Source organism: Monocercomonoides exilis (genome assembly GCF_001643675.1).
Source record: "Monocercomonoides exilis strain PA203 chromosome Unknown scaffold34-1095894, whole genome shotgun sequence".
Taxonomy (NCBI): domain Eukaryota; phylum Preaxostyla; order Oxymonadida; family Polymastigidae; genus Monocercomonoides; species Monocercomonoides exilis.
Window position 1 is genome coordinate 1,033,702 of NW_027150579.1, and position 21,705 is coordinate 1,055,406.

Sequence of the window (21,705 nt, forward strand, 5' to 3'; positions counted from 1 at the left end):
TAACATTTTATCGCTTTAAATATTCGAAGTTCAACTTAATAGAAACATGTGAAATTTTCATCATTAAAACAATCATGATTTGATTAATAGAAAAAAAATAAGATTTATCGAATAAAAGATTTCACACGTTCGAAAAAATGATTTTATTCCCACCTTAATCTGTTTTCTTTTTAATTATAAATTTTTGCGAACAAATTATAATTTGGAAATCTGTCAGGAAAAAAAGTCTTTTTTTTTTTTAAATTTTTTTTCATATTAAATTTTTTTCTCCTTTTTTAGTCAAAGTTTCTTTTCTTTTGTTTTTTCAAAAAGAAACGTACTGGATAGAGAGACATACGAATCATGAAAAATAAAAATTACAAAAAATATATCACGATTTATCGAAACAGAAATGACTTTTATTTGTATAAAAAAACTAAAAAATGATTATAATTAGGATTATTTGAATTGCACAATATGTCTTTGATATCATGAAATAATGATGCTTTCATGGATTGATTTCATGAGGATATTTCAACAAAGGCAAATGAATGAAATGAGAGAATATTGATCAAGAACATAATTCAGATCACTGATAGAAGATTATTTTATTGTTGTTTGTGCGAAGCGAAAAAGAGATTGAGAAATGGGAATACCAAAATTATTCAGGTATTGAAACAATGTATTATCATTTTAAGTAAAATTATCACCATTGTTGCGCAGATGGATAAGCGAGAGATATCCGTTGATTTTATCGCCAGCTAATGTTTTTACTTGTCCTGAAATCGGTTTTTCTCTTAAATATTTGACTTTAATTCTTTATTCAATTTGAAAAACGTCATGTTTTTTTTGTAAAACAATTATTGAACGAAATAATAAACATTTGCAAATTTAACAATTAGACAATTTATATCTTGACTCAAACGGAATTATTCATAACGCAACGCATGGGAATCAAGGAATTACGCACCAGCTAACAGATGAAGAAATGATAGCAGGAATATTTCAATACATTGATAGGCTATTTCAGATAGTTAAGCCCAAAAAGCTTCTTTATATTGCTGTTGATGGTGTTGCTCCACGTGCAAAACTGAATCAACAACGATCTCGCCGTTTTAGAACAGCTCGTGATAGAGAAATAGCTGTTCAAGAAGCAAGAGCAAAAGGGGAAGATGTACCAACTGAGGTGTTTGATAGTAACTGCATCACTCCTGGTACAGAATTTATGTTTAGATTATCGGAGTGGCTTAAATACTATGCATCAATAAAAATGAGTACCGACAAAGCCTGGGCTGGTGTTAGTGTTGTTGTGTCTGGATGTGACACACCTGGCGAAGGAGAACACAAGATCATGTCGTTTATTCGCGCACAGAGAAGCCAGCCAGGATATGACGGATCGACTTCGCATTGCATTTACGGGCAAGATGCAGATCTGATTATGTTGTCACTTGCTACCCACGAGCCAAACTTTGTGGTACTTCGAGAAGAAGTTAAGTTTGGGAGTGCCAATAGCGGTGGAGGCGGGGGAAAAGAAGACGACCGGCCAACAGCGGACAAAACACAATTCCAGTTTCTGCACATTACACTTCTGAGAGAGTATCTGGAGAAGGAGCTGAGCGGGGTGAAAGGGCGCCTGCGCTTCGAGTACGACTTCGAGCGGCTGATTGACGATTTCGTGCTTCTATGCTTTTTTGTGGGCAACGACTTTATTCCGAAGATGCCTGGGCTGGACATTGCTTCAGGCTCGCTCAGTGAGATCTTCCAGTTGTATGTGGAGCTGCTGCCGTCGCTGCCAGACTACATCACTAACCACGGGCGAGTGGATTTCCGGTCTTTTGAGAGGATCTGCCAGGGTCTGGCGTCGATGGAAAGGAGCCATTTTGCTGAGCTCGATGAGAACGAAGAGACTTTCGGGTCAGGGTCGTATTCACGCTCGTCTGGAAAAGGCGCAGGCGAATGGAAAGACGGTGAGTGGGTGAGTGGAGGAGGCGAAGGGATGCAGCAGAAGAGCGACAGAATCTGCTGTGACCACGTCGAACAGAACACACAACACAGAAATTTGGAGCAAGACAGCACTTCCAGTGCTAATGCATTAGGCACACCGTTAACATCTGCTGCTTCTCTTTCTCCTGCACATGCCTCTGCTCCTCATCAGCTTCCTCATCTTTCTCCATTTGACATCGCTTTGAGATGCCCCTCGTGGCGTTCCTCGTATTACAAGCGCAAGTTCGGGTATTCTGCGCCACCGCTGTATGTTTCTGAAGCGTGCATTGTGCATTCGAAGGATAAACACCATCTGAGAGAGGCTGCAAGAGAAATGAGGGGAGACGACGAGGAATATGAGGGAGAGGAAGATGGAGAAGGAGAAGAAGAAGGAGAAGGAGACTATTATTATGGCAACAAAGAACTTGGTGGTTATTCGCGCACATCATCAAAATGGGAGAGAAAAGGAGGGCTGATCGAAAGGCCTGATCAATACAGCAGCACACAATCTCAATCACAACCGTCTTCATCATCATCATCTTCTTCTCCTCATTCACTTGTCCCCAAGCGCTCGTCTGTGTTTGATCCATCGCGTGAGCGGCAGTTCAGTCTGCACAGCACCTCCACTCCGCAGCACAAGCCCTTCCGCGATCTCGTCTTCCATTACTTAGAGTCCATCCAGTGGGTCTTTTCCTATTACATCTCTGGCTGCCCGTCCTGGGGCTGGTTCTATCCTTACCTCTACGCCCCGCTCCTGTGCGATCTGTGCGACTTGTCTTCCTTCCCCCCCATCGCCTTTGTGGAGGACAAACCTCTCCTTCCCTTTGAGCAGCTGCTGGCGGTGCTGCCGACAGCGTCGTGTGCTCTGCTTCCAGCGCCGTTCAGACCGCTTATGCAGAGCGAGGAAGTGGTGGTGAGGCAGAAAGTGGATGAGGAAGGGAACTTTGTGGGGAGTGCGTTGCTTGTGGGAGAAGGAGGAGGAGGAGGAATGGATGGGAATGAGGATGAGGATGATGAAGGAGATGATGATAACAAGAAAGCTATCAATGAAGATTATTCTTCAGCTGCGGGTAAAGCCGCAGCAGGGCAAAGCGAACAAATCGAAAAGAAGAAGAAAACAAAACTTAGAACAGTTTCGCGCCGTTTTATTTCTCCGATCGCGGCATTTTATCCGAAGGAGTTTGAAGTTGACATGGAGTTCTGCAAGATGCCATGGGAAGGGGTGTGTGTGCTGCCATTCATCGATGTGGAGCTGCTGAAGCAGACGGCGCAGACGATCTATCCTCTTTTGTCGAGTTTGGAGCTGCGGCGCAACCAGCACCAGTTCAGCACTTTGTTTCGGTCTCCACATCATCCAGACTTCAGAATGGACATGATGCTCATCTCGTTCATACAGGAAGAGAACGAAAGAGGAAACGGAGGAGAAGCAAATGGAATTAATTCTTCTTCTTCTTCTTCTGCCTCATCCTCTTCTCTATACAAACACCCTCTTCCTTCACACACCCATCTCTTGTCGCATCTCTTCCCTTCTTTTGTTCTGACTCCCCCAATCGACCATCCTGCTTTCCTTTCTGTTTCCAACTGCCGAATTGTGCAGCAGCCCGCGGTGCCCCACGACACACGGCCGATGCTGGCAGACACTTCTCTGTTGGATCGAATGATGGCAGTGGTGGACCAGGTGAAGGAAGGAGATGAGGATGAGGAGGAGGAGGAAGAGAAAGAGAAAGAGAAAGAGAAGAAGACAGGGAAGCAAGCTGAGAAAGCGGAGAGGAAAGAAATCGAAGAGAAAATAAAGAGATTCAAAAGGATGAAGATGCAAAACAAAGAAAGAATCCAAAAGTTGCACAATCTTGTTTTCCCACCTGCTTTGCAGACTCCGTCTTCTTCGTTTATTCCTCCGAATCTTTTAGCTACTGCCTTTCCGAATGAGCAAGATAAAACTTTATCATCATCATCATCGCCATCAGCTTCAGCAAAAGAGAAAGAGAAAGAGTCAGAATCAAACACGCGAATGATCCATTCAGAAATATCTTTCCTCCGAACAGAGTTCAAAATTATCGTTTCTCTCTTAAAATACGCCAATGTTGCTTATCTTCCTCCGCCATACTCACTCCAATCAAGCACTTCTCCTCTTCATCTTCATTCTTCTTCTTCTTCCTCTTTCACTTCTTCCTCTTTCTCTCTCCAAAAGCCACTTGCCCTTCCTTCTGCTTCTCTTGTCCGCCCCTGGCGAGAGCGAGGCCTGTCTCTCTCTTCATTCATCCTTCCTTCTTATCACCCACGTGCCAGGTTTCCCTCTCTTTACACACTTCATCCAGCATCTTTGTCATTCTTCATCAAACACACACAGCATGTGAGTGGAGTCACATTCAACTGGGAAAGAATTAAGAAGAAGATGATCAAAGAGGACGAGATGGATCAGGAAGAAGTTGAGAAATCGAATAATTTTATGTCTTCTTCTTCTTCTTCTCAGTTCAATGGAACAGAAAATGGATTGAACGACAGCCAACAGAAGAAGAAGAAGAAGAAGCCGTTGGATTTGAGTGGAGGCGACAGGCTAGAAAGAATCGTGCCATTTCGCCGTTTTGGAACAAAAGCAGACAGAAGCCGGCTTTTGAAGATGAAGAACGAGAAGAAAAGCATCAGCGAAATGAATGCAGAGCTGATGATATCGAAAATGAGAGGGGTGAAAGGGATGAGTGGTATAGGGACATCAGAAGAGGAGGAGGAGAAGAAGAAAGGAAAAGAAAGTAAAGAGATTTCTTCTTCTTCTTCTTCTTCTTTGAGTGGAAATTCATCATTGAATGGAATAAATGCTCGATTTGGAAGTGGAAGAGAACCAAACACACAACAAGGAGCACAAAATGCTCGTGTGAATGATCCATTCATGGAACTGTTCAGCAGAATGAACATTAACGTCAACGTAAAACCTGTTCAGAACAAGCAAAATACTTCTAATTCAACTTCAATCCCTGTTTCTTCTTCATCTTCTTCTTCTCTTTCATCGTCTTCTTCAACCACTTCATCATCATCAACTTCATCATCATCACCAACAACCCAACAACCTCTCCTTCAAGCCCAACCTCCAGCAACTGATCCTCTTCCCTTGCCTTCAGTCATCAAAGAGATCAAAGCGCAAGTCTTCTCTTTCCTCTCCAGACAGCCGTCGCGTGTGCTGAATGTGGAGAATGCTCTGTTTGTGTCACACAGATACCATCCATTCACACTTCCTTCAGCTGCATTGATAGACAGAGAAGAGACAGACAGACAGAGAGACATGCAGAACGAGAGGAGAGGAGGAGGAGGAGGAGGAGGGTACTGGGGAAGCAGTGGCAATAACAGCTATGGAAGATCAGGAAGGCCGCAACACGCAGGGATTGGATACAACAATGAAAGGAACACACAACATCAATCAAACCAGTCTAATTTTGTCAGCAGTCAAGGAGATTCTGGAAGCTATTGGGGCAGTCAGAAATCAAAGACATCAATTGAACGGCCTCTTTCTCTTGCTGATCCTTCTTCTTCTTCAATCTCAACAACCTCGTTTTCTTTCCCTGCCTCTGTGACAATTCCTCCATTGCATCTTTCGTATCTCCTTCGCTTTCTTGTTGGAGCTGTTGTGTACTTCAACTATCCTCATCTGAGACCAGGGAGAGTGTGCAGAGTGGAGGCAAAGGGAATTGGCGGTTGGGTGCTCAATCCGAAGGCGTTGAAGGAAGAAGAAGAAGAGGAGGAAGAAGAAGAGGATGAGGAAGATGTTAATGAGGAGGGAGAAGAGGAAGAAGGAGAAGATGGATATGGAGCTAATTATAAGGATGGATCAGCAAATATGACTAATAAATACAACTCAGCCGAGCAGAAGAAGAAAAGAGAGGCAGCAAGAATTCGAAGGCTGGCGAAGATGGAAGAGAGAGACGAGGAAGATGTGATGCAGAGATTGGAGCTTGTCGACGAGAGCGAAGACGATTCTGTGTTTGAACTCGACGAAAACGATAAGCAAATAGCAAACGGAACAGCAAACAATACAACTTCATCATCTTCTGCTAATAATAATAATAACAATAATATAAAGCAAAGCAAAGCTGCTTCTTCCTATTCCTTGAAGTCCAATCCCACACCCGATCCTTTCTTCCCCAATTCCATTCTGTCTTTCATTCCCCCCAAGCGCAAAGCGAAAATCCTGCGCCGTTCTCTTCCTCTGGAGACATCTTCTCAATTGGAACACCATTCAGTCTCAATCAACCCGATGGCTGTGCAGAACCCATGGAATCAGCAGCAGAAGGCATCAGCTCAGACAACTTCACAGGCAAAAGGAGGGTTTGCTGCTAAACAACAAATGTATTCATCATCATCTTCTTCTTCATCTCCCTCTCAAAATGCCCCTTCTCCTTATTCCACCACACACACACGGGAGTCCAAAGAAGATGTGGCAGAGTTTGTGTCGAGGTGTGAGAGTCTGAAGCAGCAGCTGCTGCAGAGAAGAGGGATGGAGATAGGCGATGTGAATGTGCTGTGTTATGTGCAGCCGCTGGTTGCGATGAAAGTGGAGGAGAAAGCAGAGAAGAAGAAGAGGAGGAAGGGGAGGAAGGGGAGAGGGAACGGGAAGAGGAGTGGAGGAAGTGAAATGAATGAGGGAGGAAATGATTATTATGATGAAGAAGGAGACGATTCAGAAAATGATGAAGACGATGAGGAAGAAGAAGGCAAAACGAACAAAGCAGACTGGAAGAAGCCGAAGAAGACGTCAGGAGGAAGAAGAGGAGGGAAGAATGGAATTGGATTGTGTGTCATTTCTGACAAGTCGAAAGAGGTTGTGAATGTGAATGAGGCAGACGAAGAGGAAAGGCTGCTGAATGAAGCGAGAAGGCAGCAGCAGAAGAAGAAAGCAGAAGAGATGAGGAAGAAGAAGAAAGCAGAGGAGGAAGAGAAGAGAAAGAAGGAGCAATTGAACAATGCTGCTTCTTCTTCATCAGCTGACTCAGTACAAAATAAAATGAAACATAAACGTCATATTTTGTCAACTGATTCTTCATCTCTTTCTCTTCTTTCATCATCTTCTTCTTCAATGAGCCATCTTCGTGTTGTTCCTGAATACGACGATGGAGGCATTGTGTGTGTTCCCATTCAGCTTTTAACAGCTCTGCCTGTTGTGGATGATGGAAGGTTTATTGATCTGACGAGGAAGAGGAGGGAAATGCTGATAGTGGCAGAGCGGATGGAGGAGGAGAAGAAGCTGATGAAGATCAGAGAAGAGAGAAGGAAGAAGAGAGAGGAAGAGGCAGAGAAGATGAAGATACTCACAAAGCAGTTTGGGTTGAGCTTGGGAATTGGAACAGGAATAACATCAGAAACTGTGAAAAGCGAGGAAAAGAAGGAGAAAGATGAAAAAGGAAAAGGAAAAGGAAAAGTTGAAGAGAGCGATGAAGATGATGATGAAGAGGAGGAAGAAGAATTATTGGGAAAAGAAACTGAAAATGTAGAAAAATCAAAAGAAGGCAAACTAAAAGAAGAAGACGATGAAGACGAAGAAGAAGATGAAAGCGACAACCGTATCACTTCATCAGCGTCTGCTGCAGCGCTTTCGACTGAATCAGCCGGTTTGAATGACATTCGCCATCTGTTTGATGTTGGGAGGCTTGTTGTTGTTGGAGGGACAGGAGTGGAAGTGCTGTCAGTGACAGCAGTGAGAGAGAAGACTGTGAGGAGGAAGGAGAAGAGGAAGAGATGGGTGCAGAAGGAGAAGGAGCAAAAGGAGAAGGAGAAAGAGAAGGCAGATGAGAAAGGAGAAGAGAAAGCAAATGAATCAGAAGCCACAGCAGTGTCAGTTGAAGAGGAAGAGTATGAAGAAGAGATTGTTGACACGAAGACAGAAAAAGCGCCTCAGCCGATTCTGTCTATACCCCATCCGCTTGCTCTGCTGGGTGTTGGGGGAAGAATTGTGGCATCGCCTGAGGATGTGAGGAGGATGGACGAGAACAGCAGGAGACACAACAAGAAGATGAGGAGGAAGATGGCAAGGGAAAGGGAAAGTGGAATGGCGAATGAGAAAGGGAAAGAAGAAGAAGAAGAAGAAGAAGAAAGAGAAGAAGAGAATGAAGCAGTTTCGTCACTCTGGGACGAGGAAGATGAAGGAGACGAAGAACAAGACAAGTTGGAGTCGATGAAGATGAGAAGGAAGGCATTTCCGACAGCTTTGAAGGGAGATTGCGTGATTGTGGAGTTGGAATACAATGCTCTTGTTTATTCTGAGCATTTTGCCACTTTGAATCCATCACCAAATGATGAAGAATTAAGCTCAACATCTTCTTCTTCTTCTTCTTCTTCTCATTTCACTCCAAACATCTACTCAAACATCCCTCCCTCTCTCATTCGTGCACACATTGTATCTCATTCGTGTCCTTCTTCTTATCTGCCTGCTTTTCCTTCTCTTCCTTCTCTTCTTAACAAACAGTCAGAGAAAGACAGTTCTGATGCCTCATCTCCTCCTCATGTGTCCATCCATCCGTATCATTCATTTCTTTCCTCTTTCTCTTCTTCTCTTTCTTCTTCCTTCACTCTTTCTCCCCTCTCCTCCCACAGCTCTTCTCTTCTCCCTCCTCCTTTCTCTCTCTTCACCAAGTTCCTCTCTCCGTTCACACCCGAAGCACAGAACTGGTACACCCTCGACGAAGCTGCTGCCATTGTTGGGACGACTCCTGTTGCCATTGCTTGCCTCACCAGCGTGTTTGTGGTGACTGTGAGGAACTTCTCATTCAATGCGTTTTCGGCAAAGGGGAAAGGAAAAGAGAAGGAGAAAGAGAAAGAAAAGGAAAAAGAAGCAGAGAAAGATAAAGTATCAAATGGAATGGAGAAATTGAAAGCGCTTTTTGCTTCGGCGAAAGAGAAAAGCGATGGAAAAAGCACAGAAACCACACAAAATTCAGCTTCAGCCTCAAAATTTGTTTATTCTCCTTCGCAAAAGACAGATGCACCGTCGCCTCTGACACCTCTTTCTCCTCTTTCTCCCAACAGCCAGTCAAGTCTTTCCACTCCTCCTCTGTCTCCTCCGACTTCTGCATCTTCTTCTCCTTCTTCATCGTCTTCTTCGTTGCTGGCTAATCCAAACACTGCTTCTTCTGTTTCTCCTTCTCTTCTTTCCCCTCTCACCACGCCTCCCCTTTCTCCTTCTTCTCCTTCTTCTCTTTCACCTTCTGTTTCTCCTTCTCCCTCTTCTCTTTCTCTTTCTCCTTCCTCCCCATCTTCTGTGACTGAAATGTTCCATCCAGTTTGTGCTCCTTCTTCTTTGGCATCTGAAATGCCTCCGATGATGACAATCAACTTTGCTTTTCCTTTTTGCGATCCAAAAACAAACATCCATTCGCCTTATTATGCACGCTTCAACTCAACCACACGTCAAGTTGATTATTCTGACGCTGCCATTGATCTTCTTCGTGAGTACAAGACTCGTTTTCCTTCTGTTTTTTCCTTTGTTTCGTCGTCTTCGCATGTTGGCTCTTTCCTTTCGCCTTCTTCTGCTCTATCTGCCTCTGTAGCTGCTGGCCAGACCTCCTCATACATTCGCAAAGTGAATGCCACACAGATCATTCCACAAGGCACACACGAAGCATTCGATGAGCTTGTGTCATTTCTCTCGTCGGCGCAGAAGGAGAGGGCGATGCGGGGCTATGCAGGACACACGACGCTGATTGCGACGAAGGAAGGGGTGGAGTCGGTGATGAGGTTTTATAAGGAGACAGGGTGGGGCAGGATTGTGACGAGTGCTGATGAAGAGAGCGTGCAGAAGAAGTTTATTGATAAGAGATATAAAAATAGGAAGGGGAATGAAGAGAAAGAGAAAGAAAATGATAAAAAGATAAATGCAGTTGAAGACAAAACAACAAGCAAAGAAGCCAATGAAGACGCATCGTCTTCAAAGAATGCCTCTCGTCTCCCTCATCTTCCCCACGCCATCAACACCCCCACAAAGGCCATCCATCTGATTGTGCGAGCACGTGTCTCTCTCTCTTCTCTCATCACATCCTCCAGCGATTCTGTCATTGGCACCTCAAAATACACAGGAGGAGAGCTCAGAGTGGGAGACAGAGTGGTAAATGTGTCATCTTCAGGTGCGGTGCCGTTCGGGCTGACTGGAACTGTCGTGTCTTCCACGACATTCACAGCGTCTGGCAGCGATGTGGAACAGCAGTTTGCTGCTTCTGGTGCTGATGAAGAGGAAGAGGAAGAGGAAGAGAGAGGAAAGGGAAAGAAGGAGAAAGAAGGGAGTGTTGGATGGCTGCAGCAGGAGGCAGCGATGAGTGGACGCACTTTTGGCTCTAAGCAGAATGAGTCTTATTCAAATGCTCTGATCTCTTCGACTGTTCCACCAACAAATCTGAATACAAATACGAACTCTTCAAAACCACTGCCAAATCTGTTTGCTTCTGCGCTGTCAAAATATCGCTCTTCTTCTTCTTCTTCTTCGAATTCATATTCTTCTCGTTTCCCATCATCATCCACATCATCATCATCTTCTTCTTCCTCTTCCTCTTCTTCATCTGTGTATTCCCCATCTCCACTCCGCACCTCCTCTGTCCTCTCCTCCACCCACCCGTTTCTCCTCTACCCATCCAAAAATGCTCCTTCCCCTTTAACACAGCCAGCAGGCGTGGGTGTTGACAAGTTCAGCGGCGACTCACATCTTTCACGTGCGCTGAATCCGAACCAGACAGTCGATGTTGTTTGGGATGCTCCGTTTATGAATGGCTCTGATCTGCACGGGAAGGCGCCTCTGATGCAGGGATCAGTGGCGTGTGTGAGCAGTCTGTACAGATATGCGACGTTTGTGCAGCAGAAGGAAGGGGCAAAGGGGAGAAAAGATGATGCGAATGAAGTGAATGGAAGAAGAGGAAGAGGAGGAGAAGCAGAAGGAGAAGAGGAATATCTTTATGCCCCACTTTCTGCGGAGTCTCTGTCACTTGAGGATGTTCTGAGGGAGTACAGCACATTCCAGTTGAGAGCGAAGAAGGCGTATGAAAACATTGCAGGCAGAGAAAAGATGAGATATCGAATGCTTTTGGAGAATGGGATAGATTCTGTGTCTTCAATTGTGCAGCAGGCATTCAATGAACAGTTGGTTAAACCTTCTTCTTCTTCTTCTTCTTCTTCTTCATTGACATCCTCAAAACAACGTTCTTCTTCTCGTCTTTCAGCTGATCAGTTCATTCGATCTGCGTTTTCGTTGTATCGGCTGACGTTGTGGCCGATCTTCCCCATCCCTCCCACGCAATACAAGACTGTTGGGTTCTACTCGAAACTTGCTGGAAAAAGAAGGAAAGAACTGAAGAAGACGAAGAAGGAGCTGAATGAGGGAGAAAACACAGCTGAGAAGAAAAGGCAGCTGAAGATGAAGATTCAGCAGCAGACGAAAGAAGACGCGAAGATTGTCATTCCGTTTGTGGAAGATGCTCGTCTGCCAAAAGTGCTGATGGAGTATGCAATTCGTCCACTCACCCAGAGGGAGAGGCAGAAGCCAGTGTATTTGATGCAGTCACGGTATGGAGGGTATGGAGGGTATGGAGGAAGTGTAAATGGAGGAGGAGGAGGAGGAGGAGGAATGTACAGGAGTGGAGGCTATCAGAGCAACAGTGCTGGATTCAGTTCATATTCATCGCAGCAGAGCCAGTCAAGATTCGCTTCGTCTTATTCATCGAGTGATTCTTCTGCATTGTTGTCTTCTCCTTCTTCTTCATATTCATCATCATCATCATCTTCTTCTTCTTCTGGAAAATCAAAAGCGTCAGTTGCAATTCCACCTCCTGCCTCGCTTTTGGGAAGCAGCCAACAAAGTTCAACTTCTTCTTCTTCTTCTTCTTCTCAATTCAACTATACTCCTTCTTCATCTTCCTCTTCTTCTCCTTCCTTCAAAATAATCTCAAAACCTTCTGTTGCAATTCCGCCGCCTTCTTCTTTGCTTCCATCAAAGCCATCTTCTGCTCCTCTTCTTTCGAATCCTCAAATTTCCAAATCGAAACAAGAAGAAGCATCACAAGTTGGTTTGTTGCCAACACCAACATCTTTGCAATCATCATCATCATCATCATCTTCTTCTTCTTCTTCGTCGTCTTCTTCTCTGCTACCCACTCCATCAAGCGACTCAAAGGGAAGCACAACAGGGCGAGTGCTGACGTTTTATGAGAAGCAGCAGCTGAGAAAGAAGGAGGAAGAAGAGAGAAGAGCGAAGGAGAATGAAGGAGCAGACAGCTCTGCGCAGACAGCTATCAACAAGAATGTGCTTCTGCCAACGCCGAAAGCAGCAAAAGAAGCAAAAGAAGCAAAAGAAGAGGAGAAAGAAAGCGAAGGAGCGAAAGAGAAGACGAAAGTGCTGTCATTTTACGAAAGGCAGAAGCTGCTGAAGGCTCAAAAGGACAGCCAAAGCAGCCAGACACAAAAACAAGAGAATGCAAATATGACACAATCTTCATCTTCTTCAGAGGACAAAACGGTTCAGTCAGAAAATGCAGAAAAGCCACCAAAAGTGCTGTCGTTCTATGAAAGACAGCAGCTGCTGAAGAAACTGAAAGAAGAAGTGCTCAAAACAGACAAGCCATCAGCTGCTGAAGAGAAGAAGAAAGAAGAAGAAGGAGAAGAAGGAAAAGAGAAAGAAGCAAAAGAAGCAGACAAAGAAGGAATCTTGCCAGACGCGTCAGCAAAGCCGCTTGCCAAGCCGTTATCGTTCTATGAAAGACAGCAGCTGAGGAAGAAAGAGCAGGAAGAGAAGAAGAAGAAGATGCAGCAAGAAAAACAGACATCCAATGAAAGCAATGAAACACCGGTTTTGTCACCTCCTCTGTCACCACCTGTGCTTTCAAAGGAGCCAGCTGCATTGTCACTTTCCTCTTCTTCTTCCTCTTCTTCCTCTTCTTCTTCCTCTCAAACCGAAGTTCCAATTCTTCCAAAGCCGAAAGTGAGAAAGCCAACGTTTGCGTCGCAGTTGCTGGCGAAGCAGATGCGGCCGAAGAAAGAGGCGTTGATGAACCAGTCGTATCTGCTGCCGATTCCGCTGACACACACGACGCCGCTACAGAGCGAGGTGGATGAGTGGAACAGGAAGGAAGCAGAGAAGCGGGTGAAGATGTTGGAGGAGGTGAAGAAGAAGATGCTGAGCGGGGAGCTGGAGGCTGGGTTTGTGCTGGATGACGAAGATGACGAAGAAGATTACGATAATGAAGGCAATGATGCTATTGCTATCAATGGGATTGGTTTGAAGGAGAAAGATCGGATGGATTCAGAAGCAGGGAAGTTTTCGTATCAGCCGAATGTGTTTGGAGGAAAAAGCAAAACACTCAGCTTATCGAATGGAGCAGGCAAAGTAGTGGAAGACGGCAGAAGAGGAGGCAAGCAGAACAGAGGGATCACGCTGAGCATTGAGGAGGAAGAAGGGTTTGGTGGGGCAGAAGACGAAGAGATGGCAGCGCTGCTGTCAGACACGCTGGGTCTGTCCTCGTCCAGCCAAGTTATGCCCCATCTGGTGGCCAACACTGAACTCCGCGACCGCTCATTCGCTGCGCCGCACCTGACAGCGAGCGGACCGTCAGCCACAAAGCGATCGAAGAGGCAGAGAGAAGCAGAGCGGCAACTGAAGCAGGTGGATCGGGAGAGGATGAGCATGACAGCACAGTCTATGGTAGCAGTAGATGCGGATGCGGGAGAAGAGGAAAAGAAGAAGGAGAAGGAGAAGGCACAGCGGATGATTGAAGAGCTGTTTGCGAGTGCTGGTCTGAAGGCTGGGCTGAATCGAGAGGAGAAGCGCGTGAAGCAGCAGAAGATGGCAGAGCTGTCGAAGAAAGCATCAGAAATGGAAGCATCTGCCACAACTTCCTCAACAGCGCAGGTGATGTCGCTGATGATGGGCTCTCTTCCTCCACCACCTGCCGTTGATGCAAAGGGAAGTCAGCAAAAGAACAAGAAGAGAAACAGGGATGTGAATAATAAAGCGTCTGTAGCTGCGACTATTCCAACTCCTACTGCAAGAGTTTCTGCTCCATTGCTGCCTCCTCCATCATTAACATCATCAACTTCATCATCTTCTTCTTATTCAACAAATGTGGATTCTTCAAACAGATTCTCTTATAATCCGATGCCTCGTTTGCCTGACAGCACCAAAAAATCGATTGATAAAACAGAAACAGAGCAAAAAGAGAGGGAGAAAGTATTGAAATTATTGCTTTCAGCACCTCTTCCTCCGCCTCCCGTTGCAGTTCCCCTTCTGAAAACGCCACCACCTCCTCCATTGCTGACTGCTCGCTCATCATCATCATCTTCTTCTTCTGATCCTTCTTCCTCTTCCTCCACCTCACCTCAATCTCCTCCATCGAAGCTAAAGATTGACTCGCCTGTGTTTGTGCCTCGCGCCCTCCCATCAGCCGCAATGCCTCCATTGTTTGGCAGCACAGAAGCAGCAATGGCACAACCGAAGAAGGCAAAGACAAAGGCGAAGAAGACGGCAGAAGAGCTGCAGATGGAGAAAGCAGATAGAGTGATCAAAGCATCGCTTTCGAATGATTTTGATATTCTCCGCTACACAACAGCATCTTCTGTGAAGCCGAATCTTCCTTCTTCTTCATCTTCAGGTGCAATGCCATCCAACCCAATTGGGCTGGGATATGAGCAAGACGAGCTCGACATACACGACATAGGCGAGCGGAACAAGCTGTTCTATCCACACATCGATCCCACGGTGCTGGCTGAGCAGAGGTTGAAGCAGGAAAGGAAGGAAAAGAAGGAAGAGAGAACTGGGGCAAGAATGGAAGTACAGCAAGGGATGGAAGAAGCACAGCTTTTTGTGCACATTCCAGTTGGTGACAGAGATGTGGAGATGGAAAAGGAAAAACAAGAGGAAAAGAGGAAGATGAGAGAGAAGCAGTATTTGCAGCAGCAGCAGCAACAACAACAGCAGCAGCAGCAGAGAGCGAATGATATTGGAGCGAAGCAAGGAGCATTCAGAAGCGAAGGACAAGCCCAAAACGATATGAGACGACCGACTTTGTTGCAGAAAGCTTCGATGCCTCAGCCTTTACTTTCTCTGAACCACACAAGCACAGCCAATTCAGCTGCAAAAGACAGCTTAGCTCAACCATCGCAAAGGAAAGCAGCCAGCACGCTGCCTTCTGCCCCACAAAATGCATCTGTGTCGTCTGTGCCATCGCAGGCACGCTCTCCTTTCTCCTTCGAAATGGACGATGAATTGGATGATCCGTTTCTGTCGATGCTTCACTCGTCTTCTTCAGCTGGCACAGCTGGCTCATCTGTCTCGCAGCTGCATCATGCGTCGCTGTATAACACGCGCATTCCGCTACCTTCCTCATTTATTCAGGATCCGCACAAAAGGTGGCAGGCAGAACAGGCCAGAACAACCCAGCCTGGCGGCACTCACAGCTTGGCAAATCAGAAGTTCGCATACAATCCATTTTTCAATACAGAGGGGAAGAAATAATTATTGAAAAGGAACTTTTTTTTGACATTCATTTCAATTTTTATCGTTTTATTTTCCATGAAAAAGTGGATGGAAATGAGTAAATGAGAAGGACAAATTATTTTCATCTGAATGAATTTTGAGTTTGTTTTTTTTTTTATTAGAAAAATGAACAGACTGATGAAAAGTGTCAGATGCCATGGAATTCTGTCTGTGGAAAAGCTTGTTTAAAAAGAAATTATTTTATTAAAAAAAAAAATGCAAACACCACTTTCACAGATTATTTGAGAAATAGAAATGAAAACGAAAAAAACTCAACAAAAAGAGAATGCTTGCTTTTGAATAATTCTTGCATCACAATTCATTGAAACAATAAAAAAAACCGAAAACAACAAATGAAATGTTGATTTATATTTCAAAAAGCTTTCAAAATCAAAATGAAGTAAATAAATCTCCAATAAATAACAGAATTGTTAGAGATGATCGCAAAACATCTGCCAAAGAATAAAATAATAAGCTTTATAGAGGAATGACAAAAGAAGTCTTTGAAACTTTCACAATTTACGATCAAAAGTCTGAATAAAAAAAAAGAGAGAGAAATAAAATAAAATAAAATAAATAAAAAAATGAAGAAAATGATATAAACACATGATTCATCACCAAAGATAATAATCTTCAATGTTTTGAATCAATAAATGGTCACCAAATATCCCAACAGTTTTGAAACAGCGCATCTTGACAATGCAATCTTCATAGCCTTCCTCTTCCATCTTTTCAAACACTTTTTTTTCCGTCTCTTTTCGTTTTGCCTTTTCATTTTCTCTTTCACTTTCTCCTCCTTCACTCTCCATCTTCTCATTCAATCTTTCACAAAGATGCTTGAAAAAGAACACACAACTTTCAATTGCATAAGTTTTTTCATTTGAACTGTTCATTTTAGACAAAACAATTTCAGCAACTTCCTTTTTCAGCAAATCACAAATATTCACAGCTCTGTTAAATGTAGTATATTTCAAGGAATAAACGCACAAATCACCAATTTCTCTGTCATTATCATTTCCTGCTCGAAATATCTGAACAACGCTCCCGGCAAGCTCAACATGTTCTTCACTCCTCAATTTACATGAGTAAAAATATTGGTTCAATACAATCATCCATCTTTTTATTATCATCGTTTCTTCCTTTTCTTTTCCTCTTTTGTCTTCTTCTGTTTTCTTCCAATCCACATTTCTTACCAGCTCTTCCAGTTCTCTTCTTGCTTCTCCCACAAAATACAGTTCATTTGTTATCACTTCTTCCAAACTTTTGTTGTTGGAAAGTCTTTTTATCAAAAACTGCCAAGCCGATTGATATGCAAGTCGCGTCAGATTGTGATGTTCCAGATGATATTTCATAACCTCTTTGATCTCATTTAAATATTGTTCTTGATTTATATCCTTGTTTTAAAAAATTAGAAAAAAAATCAATTGTTAAAAAAAAGGTAAAAGATATGAATAAACTTGAATGTCATCGATGCAACTTAAAGCCAGCAAGGCCAATTCAGTTTCTTTTTTCTTTTCTTCACTTTCCTCTTTGTTCATTGCAGCTATTAAAAAGCAATGCATACAGATCACCATCAGATTATTGCTGATTAAATCATATCCTGCCCCCCAAAATAAAAAGCATTCGCAAAGATTGATCAACAGTTTCTCATCCTTTCCCTCTTTTTTCTTTTCCTCTTCCAGAATTACTCTTCCAAATCTTTTCTTCAAAAAAGGGTTTGTAAAAAATTGGCGCTTTGTTGGTTTTTTCGCATTCTCATGTCCAACATGCTTCAGCAACATGAGGGATTTTTCAAAAGGATAATTGTTCAATTCAATCAATTTATAATTTTCATCAAATTCTTCTTTCGAGAAAAAATGCTTCAATTCTTCTTTATCCATATTCTTCAGCATTCCGTTCATCTCTTCCTTCATCAGACTTTTCTCTTCTTCTGCAAAATCTATTCCAGGAAACATTTCTTTTGCAAATAAATCAGAAATCAATTGCAATTTCCCCTCCTTTGATGGAATCAAATGAACACACCAAAACATTCCTCTGTGTCTTCCATCTCCGGTATCTTTTCACAAAGACAGTGCAACCATCAGGAATCAATATTTTGCCATTTTCATTAAAGCAAAGGAATAAAAAACAGAGAAAATGGATGAAACATAAAAATTGATAACGGAAGTGAAAAAATCATAGCTCATACCACTCTTTCCTGTATTGGAATTAAGACAAGAAAATATGGAGAAAAGAAAAGATTAATCTAATAAGAAGAATACTTATGGTTGTCAAGTTCAAAAAAACATTTTTGAAAATTGAAATTATTCATCAATAAAATGTGCAATTAACAGACGTTGCCTATCGTCGAGTTTCAGAAATTGTATTCATCCCGAGTCGTATTGAACCGATAGACAAGAAATATTTTTTGCATTTGAAAGGGAAATCAAAAGTTATTGCAGAGTCTATGACCATGCAAGAAAAAAAGTTGAAAGACCATTAAAGGAGGCTCAAAGATTCGTTGTTTTTCTTTATAATGAAGGTGTTTCTGTCAACCACTTCCTTTTGCCATTATAACCTTTCAAATAACTGAAATGATCAATTCTTGCTTCACAGAGTCCAATTTTGTGGACTGGAGTTGAATATTGAAGAGAAACAAGTTAATATGAGAATATGAACAAGCTTTATCCACTTCTCATAACTTATGTTTGAATGGAAGATGGAAGAATGGAAAATGAAGTATTTGTTGATGAAGTCCAGAGTTATAGATTCCCATGAAAAAAGATAGATGCCTAATATTGAAGAGTATGTCATATTTTCATGAACTCAAAAACGATGGAAATTTTCTTCTTTTGTTCTTTCTTCCTGAAAATAGAGAATTCGAGAAAACATGCAAACTCAATTCCAAAGCTGCGGATGAAGTTCATCATTTTCTTCAAAACAATTAATGCTCCTTTTCAATATCATTTGCATCTTTTCAATCTTCCTATTTTTTCATTTCTTTTTGTCCATATTCATCATGTTTTTACTTATTTCTTCCTCTTTTCTGTTTGTCAACTGTGTTTCAAACACTCTTTGTTTTCCTTCTCATATCTATTATCATCGCACACATTGAATGCTTTTGTGAAACTCACAGGTTGAATGTTCTGCGTTATTATCGTTTCCCTGGCAATTTCGATGGGCCACTGTGATCTATTCAGTGAAACAACAATAACCTGAGGAGGACTGGATAAAATCAGTGAATACTTTGAGAAATGAATTTTTGAAGGTGTCAGCAGAGCATCAAAAATAATCGAATGAAGAATGATAACAAATGGTTTGGTCAGCACTTGAAGGCTTAATGGCCTAAGCCTGTGCATCCAGGGGGAAAAAATTAAAAACATTCAGTCCTTTCTTCTTGTGAATATGATGTATCTTTGATTTTTTGTTTGTGGTTTATTTTTCATCATTTCTCAACTTCTAATAAAAAAAAACAATCTATTTATCATATGTCTATCGAAGGCATATCTCTTGTCTGTAATTGAGATTTTCTTCGCCGACTTTAACACGCACATATCTTCAATCCAAACCTCATTCTTATTTAATTATCAACATTAAGCTCATTGAAGTTGATGTTTGATGGAAATAAAGAAAGAATCTGAATGGATATATGTCATCTTGCAAGAATGGGGAAGAGGATGATGAAAAATAATGCCAGAATACCAAATATTCTCAAATCCATAAGTCAGCTGTGAGAAAGAGGCGAAATAGTCAATTCATTTGGAGACGGCTTTTGATGAAGAAAAGGAAACAACACAAATTCTGAATATTTCTTTTTTCATTGCCATGTTGCGTTTCAAAGAAATAAAAAGAAGTGCTGCTTTTATCCAAAACCATAAAAGATTACAAAATTACAATAAAAGAATCAATTTTTGAAATTCAAAACTCGTGGTTTTTTTTCCCTTAAACATTGACATAATAATCAGAAACATACAATGATAACATATTATAAGAATATTTTCCATTCAGTAGATTAAACGTTACACGAAGACTTATTACACAATCTTCATATCCCTCTTCTTCCATTTTTTCGAGCATCTCAATTTTCGTTGTCTTTCGTTTTGCTTCCTCAATATCTCTATCCATCTTTTCTTTCAATCTTTTCGAAATATCTGAAAAGAACATTAGACTTTTCCACAATTTTTCATCCTCCAATGTTGGTTGCTGAAGATTCTCCAAAAAGAAATCGAAAACACCTCCTTTCAGCAAATAACCAACGCATTCAGTTGCACAAAGCGCCATTCCATAAAAAAAGGAAAAGCATCTTTCATATAATTTTTGCTCATTCTCTCTTGCAACTCTGAACAACGTGACAAGATAACGAATCAGCCCAATTTGTTCTTCATTCCACAAACCGTACATAAAAAAGATATCTGAAAACACATTGAACCACCGTTTAATTATACGGTCATCTTTCATTTCTGTTCTTCTCTTTTGAGTCTTTTCTTCTTTCCCAATCCATTCAACACATCCCGTCAGCCCATCCAATTCTCTTTTAACCTCTCTTGCAAAATACAATTCGTTCACAATAACTTTTTCCAAAGATCGATTGTTGTGCAATCTTGCAACCAAAAATTGCCAAGCGGACTGATATGCAAGGGGAGAAAGATTTCGATTTTCCTGGTGAAATATGATTATTACTTTGATCTCATTCAAATACAATTTTTCTGGCATTCTTTTTGTTTGAAAAAATGAGAAGGAAATAATTTACGTTCAAAATGAAATTGAAATCCTCAAACTTCACTTCCCCCAATTTGACTCAATGCGAGCAAAGCCATTTCCACTTCATTTTGTGTTTCCTTGCTTTCTTCTTTGTTTAATGCAACTTTCAGAAGACAGGACACGCATATTGAAAGCAGTACCGATGAGACCCGGTTGCTAAGCAAAATATAGCATTCGCAGAGATCAACAAGAAGTATTTCATTTTTTTCATCTTTCTTCTCATTTTTTTCTATTATCAATTCTTCAAATTTTTTGTTCAATTTAGAGAGACAAAATCCAGTACCACATGTTTCTTTCAACACTTCCAATATCCGACTTGCTTCAACAGCACGAGTGCGTCATTCATCAAAAGTTTCTTTTTTTCAATCATTTCAAAGATTTCATTGAACAGCTCAAACTTGAAAATCGAAAAGAATTCTTTTTCTTTCATCTCTTCCATCACTCCATTCATTTCAATGATTTTCTGTTTTTGCTCATCTTCATTGCAATCTTTCAGTTCACAAAATAATTCTTAAAGACTTTTTTTAAAAAAATCATAAAAATACACAAACTATCACAACAGTAAATTCAAAAGGGAAGGTGAGCAAACTCGAAAACTTGTGCGCAATAGACTGTTTTTGTATTCCATCTTCGATCTTATTATCAGAGCCTGCTTTCATTCCAATTGTAAAAATAGAATGTTCAGTTTGCAATGAAAAGTGCTTCAAAAAAAAAAATGAAAACAAAATATAATCAAACGATGTGACTGCACTGGAAAGCAAAGAGTTATCAGCGCTAACCTCATTTGCTTTTTGGGATGAACTGGAAAAAAATTGGCCCATCGATCAATTTGCCTTTATTTTTGTTATGTTTAACTTTTTTTTTTTTAAAAAATCTTGATTCCAGAACATCGCAAAGTTTTGAAGAATAAAATTGCTGTTAATCAAATCAAATGACAGAAATAAATTTGGGCGATGAAAATGAGTGAGTAGTGTTTTTATTTTGACGAAGTTGAAAAATGAATTTTGAGACAGATTGACATGTCAGAAAAATATAATATTCTAATAAATGCTCAAAAGTTTATTTCTTGCACCACCACCACCACCACCACCGCCTCCGCCGCAACCACCACCACAACCACAAAAAAAAAAAAAAAAAAAAAAAAAAAAAAAAAAAAAAAAAAAAAAAAAAAAAAAATAGAAAAGACAAAAAATAAATAAATAACAAAAAATAAAATGAATATCGAAATTTATAACTCTGAAAACCTTTGGTGGAAAATCCGGAATGTGGTGAATAACCCGGATATCAGAAAGAAGCAATTGTCAGATTTTTTCAACATAAAAGTCCACTGAATTCACAATTAATATGTCTAAATTTTTTTGAAAAGTTCCTTTTGTTTAATTTTCAAATAAAAAATACTCTCGAAATAAGACTTTTCTGAATGAAAAAAGAGCATTTTTGTAAAGACATCTTACGTATGCATGCACGTATTTCGAAATAGAGAAAAAAAATGAGTTTAAAAAATTGAGTGT

The 21,705-nt window shown here is 41.4% G+C and overlaps 1 protein-coding gene across 1 annotated transcript; it reads left to right on the forward strand.

Moving 5' to 3' along the window:
- The first annotated feature begins 560 nt into the window (after window positions 1-560).
- On the forward strand, window positions 561-15,813 carry MONOS_9429 (putative 5'-3' exoribonuclease 1). Its single transcript, XM_067879930.1, has 3 exons — window positions 561-648; window positions 703-767; window positions 882-15,813. Exons 1-3 carry the CDS (start codon window positions 626-628, stop codon window positions 15,431-15,433), a joined length of 14,640 nt encoding a protein of 4,879 aa, XP_067724272.1. The 5' UTR covers window positions 561-625; the 3' UTR covers window positions 15,434-15,813.
- The last annotated feature ends 5,892 nt before the right edge of the window (window positions 15,814-21,705 follow it).